The sequence below is a fragment of the Pseudorca crassidens genome, chromosome 11, assembly GCF_039906515.1.
Source record: "Pseudorca crassidens isolate mPseCra1 chromosome 11, mPseCra1.hap1, whole genome shotgun sequence".
NCBI classification, from domain to species: Eukaryota; Metazoa; Chordata; class Mammalia; order Artiodactyla; family Delphinidae; genus Pseudorca; species Pseudorca crassidens.
The window spans coordinates 100,404,606-100,411,561 of NC_090306.1; the positions used below are offsets into that span (position 1 = coordinate 100,404,606).

At 60.1% G+C, this 6,956-nt stretch overlaps 1 protein-coding gene across 2 annotated transcripts in view; it reads right to left on the minus strand.

The window, feature by feature from the left end:
- SCUBE1 (signal peptide, CUB domain and EGF like domain containing 1) overlaps nt 1-6,652 on the minus strand; it is a 128,762-nt gene extending 122,110 nt beyond the window's left edge. For both annotated transcript variants that reach the window (XM_067698326.1, XM_067698325.1), the window contains exons 1-2: nt 6,507-6,652; nt 2,741-2,872 (exon numbers count right to left, since the gene is read on the minus strand). In XM_067698326.1, coding sequence (XP_067554427.1) covers nt 2,741-2,872; nt 6,507-6,594 — 220 coding nt within the window. In that variant the 5' untranslated portion in view covers nt 6,595-6,652. The remainder of the gene's footprint in view (nt 1-2,740; nt 2,873-6,506) is intronic.
- Between the last annotated feature and the right edge of the window lie 304 nt (nt 6,653-6,956).

Consider the following 6,956-nt stretch of genomic DNA (forward strand, 5'->3'; position numbering starts at 1 on the left):
TTTAAACCCAAGCAGTCTGGCTCCAAAGGCCACGCTTTAACCACTATGTTCAACTGAATACTGACCGTTCATTCCCTCTTCTCGGAACAGAGAGCCCCAGATAGCAATAACTGTGTGCAGAAATGGCAGCATGGAGAAACGGGCCCACCAAACTTGGGCTCTAGTCCCAACTCAGACAAGACCCCTGCCTTCTCAGGCCTCCATTTCTCCACCTGTGAGCCAGGAAGTGAACACCTGGATGACCCCCAAGGCCCTTTAGGCAACTACTGCCCAGGGCCTGCAAGTCCCTCCAGATTCCACGGCCTCCAGAAATCTCTGCAAGGTCCTCCTGGGGAAGCCAGTGGGGGTCTGATGGCCCACGGGTGAGCCCTCCAGAGGCTCCACCGGTTCTGACCGACGACTGTAGGTGGGTCCCCCAGGATGAGAAAACCTCAGTGCAAGTGGGACAGTGTCCACTCAGGTCCCCGGAACGCACAGCAGCGCTCATTCACAGAGCGCTTCGGGAGCAAGTGGCCAAGCGGCCCCTCCTTCGGCGCCTGACGGTTGCTCTCCGGGCTGTCCACACGGCAGCCCAACAGCTGCTGAATTACCGCCCGTGCAATCCTCACCGGTTCTTTAAGAATTTCCACTGGTACATAATTTCAGTTCACGCACCCCAACTAGGCTTGAAGGTCCTTTAGGGGAGGGACCAGGTTGCACCATAGCTATCACCTCTGAGGTATACAGCAGTGGGCGATTTTCAAAGGTCTTCACCATACGTGATGTCATCTGAGCCTAAAACCGCTGTGAGAGGCGGTGAGAAGAGATGATGACGATGATGACAGTGCAGGTAATGGTACCTTCCCCTGTATGCTGAGCACGTGCTGTATACTGAGTACCTACTGTGAGCCAGGCACTGAGGCTGCCAGGGCCCTGGGATGCTACACAGTGTGTCATTCAATCTTCAGGATGCCCTGAAGATTCATTAGGAATTAGCCAGGACATAAAGGGAGGGAAAGGAGCTCCCAGAAGGGGGAAAACCTGAGCTGGGTCTCAGAAACACGGACTGGCCTGGTACATATACGTGTGGCCAGGGCACAGGGCCTTCTGCGCTTCAGGAAGTGAGGCAGCGGCCAGAGCCAGGCTGGAGAGACAGGGCTCCTGGCAGTTCCTGAAGCACAGTCACAAGCCGCGCTCTCTTCTGTCCTCACACTGAGGACATCAGGCCCCCGGAGCCAGTGAGTGTGACCCCCAACCTGGGCTCAAGCAGACTGGAAAGCTGGAACTGGACTCTGCAGGACTTCCGGGCAACAGGTAGGACACAAAGCATGGGCGTCCTGGGCAGGGGACAGCAGGAGGCGACCTAAGGAGCTGGGCTGGAGAAGGAACAGGCTGGGTCAGGGGCTTAAACCGGAAGAGATGGGGGTCACCCTGGGCCCTCCCTGGCCAGAGGGCAGAGCAGAAGGTCAGAAAACAGTTGCACAGAGCCTCACATGTGTCAGTTGGAACCATCAAGCTAACGTCCGGGTCCTGCCAGCAGCCAGCCTGCTCTATCTGCCTGCCTCCAGCCTGGCCTCTTTCCAGAGGTCCGTGGGTAGGCGCCAGCTCCCCACTCCGGCTTCTGGGCCCTAAGCAAGGCCAGGGATGTGGCCAAACCAGGCGCGATCCAGGACAGTGTCATCTGTCCAGCACTCAGCCTTAAGCAGATGCCCAACAAATGAGATGGATAAACAACGTCAGCATCCCAAGGAGGCAGAGCCGCGTCTCCTACGAAACCCAGCTCCTGTAAAGCTATATGCAGAAGGAAGAGGCACCCACCTTGTTCTCAGGTGCCACCTTCCTAACACGAATCTCACACTTTGAAAAAGGAAGCTGGCAGGGCTCAGAGAGAAGATAAGGAGATGCGAGAGAGCCTTGGGTGGGAATTAAGAGACCTGGGTTCGAGTACTGGCCATGCCACTGTGAAACATGGGCACCCTGCGGGAGAGGCTTCTCCAATCTGAGCCTCAGTTTTCCTCATCTGTGAAGTGGGGGCAGACAGGGAAGATTTGAATCCTGATTCTCACCCAGGGGTGCACAGCAGTCATGTAGAGAGCTGTCTCCAGCCCCCTGATGCTGGGCCCTGCCCCGGACCCTCGGAGGCAGAATGACCGCACAGACCCTCCTGGACAAATGTTCCCAAAGGTTCTGTCCGGCTTGGAAAGTCCTGGCTCCAAAGACAGCTGAGGCTGCTCTTCCCTCCAACCTTCAGCCTGCTAGGGAGGAGGTTTCGAAGGCCACACGGTCAAACCAGCACCCCAGGTACAGGGAAGGAAGGCTGGACAGACAGACGGACATCACACAGCCACCAGTCTCTGCCCAAGCTCTCATCCTCAAGACAGAAGACCTGAGCCAGCCCCACAGACGCTGTGGCTGCTACGGCGCAGCTCCCTTGGGGAAGCTACACAGGGTACACGGGTAGCTTCAGATTTGAAACTAGGGACCTTGGTGGGGTCACCCCAGGCCTTTACCCCACACACATCCAGTCAGGGACAGATGGACAAATATATCACTCAGTGCTCCATTTCAATTTCTTTAAAAAAAAAAAACAAAAACCAAAGTTTCAAACCCAGGGAGAGTTAAGCACCCCACGACTCCAAGTATCTCCTCCAAGGAAGCAGCACAGGTTCCTGGGGAAGCCCGCAGCCTCCCTCCCAAGGCTGACAGAGGCTGCCTGCAATGACGGTGGCGCCCACGGGTCTGGCTGGAGGGCTGGGCTCACCTTCACACTGCCTGCCTTCCCCCTTGTAGCCTGGCTTGCAGAGGCATTTGTAGGACTTGGGCGTGTTCTGGCAGATGGCATCGATGTGGCAGTCGTCTGTGCCCTCTGAGCATTCGTCCACGTCGACGGCCCCTGTTGGAGGGGGAACCACGAGTGAGGTGTGGCCTGAAGAAGTGGGCAGCTAGCGCGGGGCAGGGAGTTCCTTCTGTCCCTCGCCCTTCCATTGATCACCGGGGTAATTAACAGTAACAGCCTTCATGTGGCCACCTGGTGTGACAGGCAGTGACGGGTAGCACCTTGGGGTGGCTACCCTGTGCCAGGCACAACGTCACCAAAGTGCCGGCTCTTACTTAGTGTCACAGCAATTCCAGGAAGTAGAGCTATTCTTCCCACTAAAAAGATGAGCAAACGGAGGCTTAGGAACAGAACGAGGAGAAGCCCCTCTGTATGTCTTGCTCTCCTCACAAAGCATCTCTCCATCCCTCCTCCACTCTCCTTATTCTAGAATTTAGAGCCAGAAGCGTCCTCGGAGGAATTTAAATCCATCCCCTTTGGGTTACAGATGGGGAAATGGAGGCTAGCACGGCGCACGGAGCAGAGGCCACGAAGCAGAGGCCAGCAGGCCCGCGAAGGAGATCTGAACGGGGGCCCCACCCAGCCCCTAGGCTGTGGAAATAAAGGATTCTTCACCCTGCCTCCACAGACCCATACCCTCGACGGGGCTAACGGGCCTCAAGGAACGGTTCCGGTCTCCCCAGCCTCCCCACCCTGGAAATCTAGGTTCAGTCCTGGTTCTCTTATTCCAACTTCCAAACCCAAGTTAAAGTTAGGTTGTGAGGGTTCCTGGCACTCCCCACCTCCTGCCCGCAACAACCCGTATACACCTTCAGTTGGAACAGCTGTTGGGCAAATAACATAGAATAGATCCTGTGTATCTGTGTATACACCTCCCCCCGCCCCGCAGCTCAGACAGGGAGAGGACCCTCAGAGCACGGAACAACACAGCCAGAAAACCGTAGCTGTAACCTAGGTTCATTCCTTGGGTTATAAATGAGGAAACTGAGGCCCAGAGAAGCCTGTTGCAGGTCGGTAGCTCATTAGGAGCAGAGCCTGGACTCCGCCTCAGGGAAGCAGGTCCAGAGCTTTGCTACATGCCGTGTTGCTTCCAGCCAGTCAAGAACAGAATACAGATGGATGACAGACAGACAGAAGGACCCAGAGGGGAGCACAAGGAACTCTCAGTAGCCACCCTGAGGGCAGTCCCCCAGGGGCAAGCCTGGGGAAGTCCTGGAATGTCCTCCTCTCTTCACCCCTCTGGCCACTCCCTAGCCTGTCTGGCCCTCAAGACTGTCCACTCTGAATTATTCCCCTGAATAGCCTCTGGGCTCTAAATCTGCATGGGGGCCTCTGTGAGAGAACCACTGCCCCCCGCCCAGGACTCTTCCCCGTGCCCTAGTCCCCAAGGCCCCAGTCTGCCCCTAAAGGAAGAGAGGCATCAAAAAGAAACACAACAGAATCACCTCCCTGCATGCTCGCGCACGCACACACACACACACACACACACACACGCACAATGTGGCATCCCTTCTCAGGGTGGTCGTATCTGCTCAGGTGAGCAGCCCATCCTCTACAGCTGCCCAGAGGAAGGTGGAACGGGGGCCAGGAGGCAGTCTGTGTAGGAGACCAGAGCCAGCCATCACATGGCCAGGGGCCAGCAGGAACATCGGGCCAGCAGAACATCCCCCTCTGGAGAAGCGACCCCAGAGGGACCCCCGAGAGGGGTGGCACAGCCTCAAGGGCAGGAAGCCAGAGACCAGAGGGGGTCAATGGGCACCCTTCTAGGGGGAGAGGACTGGGGCCGCTTCTGAGACAGGACCAGCAGGGGCAATGGATCACAGATACAGCTCTTCCCACTTCCCAAGGGTCAGTGCACGGTGATGAGGGAGGTAAACTGCCTGGGGCTCTGGAGCCCCTTGTGCCCCCAGTCTCACACGTAGGTACGTGTCTTCGTGGGATGGACATGGATGGATGTTAGCCAAGAGGCAGTGGGGGCAACCTTCCAACACACCTTTTAAACATGTCTTTCAGTGAGTGCTGGGGAGAGGGCACGCGAGTTCGAGGACAGAGGGAGAGGAAACACAGGCCATGGGTTCTTGCAGGTTCCCTGGCCACAGTCCTGGCCTGGACAGCCCAGCCCAGTCCTCCCATCACAGGTGCTTGTTTGACATTAGTGGTTTCATAGCACAAGGCTTCCATGGGGTGGGGCTGGGGCTGGGGAGTGCAGACAGACACAGCAGAGAGACCAAGACAGAGGGAGACAGGCGCATACAGGAACAATCAAACAGGGCTGAGGGACCTCAAAGCCCAGGAGAGACACCCACAGACACGTGGGGGTGTGGCAGTAGGGCCCAGTTTCCCTTGGGGCCACAGGAAAGACAGCTCGGCTCCAATTGTGGAATAGTTTAAATGGCCCGGCATCCTCACTCAGGGTGTAACTCCCAGGAATAGACCTCCTGCCACCAAACGCAGACCTCAGGGAGCCCCACGCAGCAGCCAGGGGAGCTCAGAGAAGCCAGGGAGAGCGCAGCAGGGTCTCTCCCCTCCCTTCAAGGAGGGAAAGGAAGGAAGCTCCTCTATGGGACAGGGGCAGATGTGGGAGGAGAGGATGTGTCTTCAGCTCTGCGGGACAGCCCCCTCCAGACACCCGAGGGAGCAGGAGGGGAAGGGGTGGAGTGCCGGGGTCCCTGCGAAATCCGTGGGGAGCTCCCACCTCGCCTCTGCTGCCTGCCCTAACCATGTCCCATGCCTGATGCTCGATGCTGGTTCCCTTCTCCTGTGTCTCCTGCCTCTCTCTCCTGGACCCCCTCACCGTGTCCGATGTCTGGGCTCCCCTCCCTCTGGTTCCCATGCATCTCCTTTCGTCTGTGTCTTCCCTCAGCCCTCCCCCTCCTGTCTGTCCATCTGTCCATGGCTTTCCAGCCATCTCCATCCTCCTCTCTTTCCCTCTGTCTCGCTGCCTCCTCCCTCCCCCAGTCCTCCCCCCTCTTTCTCCGGTGCCTCTCCGCTTGCACCTCTCCTCCTCTCTCTTCCTTCCCATCCCTTAGTCCTGCCCTCACACCTCCCTCTTCTGAGCCTTTTCCTTCCTGCTACTCATTTGCCTCCTTACTTCCTTCGGTTCCCTCCTTTCCCTCTTTGGTCTTTCTGGTCTCCACTCTTCCAGTCTGTCTTTCTCTGGGTTTTTTTTCCTGTGTCCTTTTGTGTGCCTCCTTTTCTGTCCGTCTGTCTCTCCATCTAACACCTCCCCCTTCTCTTTCTCTCTGCGTCCGTCCTTTTCCCCTTGCTCACCTCCTCCGGGTCTCCCCTCTGGGCCTCCTGCCGCCCGCGCTCCCGTCTCCCCTGGGGGAGAGCCCGTCTGGCTCCGGGGTCCCCACTCCCTCCCGCCTTCAGGCGGGGAGCGGGGGACGAAGGGGGGCCCTCGGCGGGCCGTCGTGCTTTCTTTCTTCCTCCCGCCCTCACACTCCCCCCACCCACGGGGCTTCAGCCCACCCCGCCCCATGCTGCGGCCCCGCCGGGCTCCGGGAGCCTCGCTCCGCCCGGGCTGCGGGGAGGGGCGCCCCGCGCCGGCCGCAGAAGTTACTTTGCAAAAAGGCAGGGCGGGGCGCGGGGCCGCGCGGGCTGTGGCCCTCCCGACGGCGCGGGGCTGGGGGCCCGGCCGGGACCCTGCCGCCGCCGCCGAGCGCCCGCCGCCCACCGGCTCAGGGCTTACCTGGGAGCCCGCTGCCCCCCGCCAGCCGCCCGCGCGCGCCCAGGACGAGCAGCACACACAAGTGCCAGCGCACGGCCGCCGCGCCCATGCTCACTGCGGGCCGGGCCGTGCGTGCGGGCGTGCGGGGCGCGAGGACCCCGCCGACCGGCCGCTCGGCGAGCGCTCGTAGCTGCTGGTTCCGCGGCCAACGCTCGGGCTCACAGTCTCCGAGCCGGCGCGGCTGACGAGCTGACAGCCGCGCGCTCATTGGCCCGCTGCTGCCGGGGGCAGGGCTCCGTGAGACGCCGGCCAATGGGGGCAGGCCCCCAGCCAGCGGGGGGAGGGGAAGGGAGGGGCGGGGCGGGGCGGGGGGGGGTCGGACCGGGCATCTGGGGGCGCCCCCTCCCCTCGGGGCGGGCGGCAGGTGGGGGGTAGGGGCCGGATCGCTCGACCGTGGGGTACGCGGTCTAG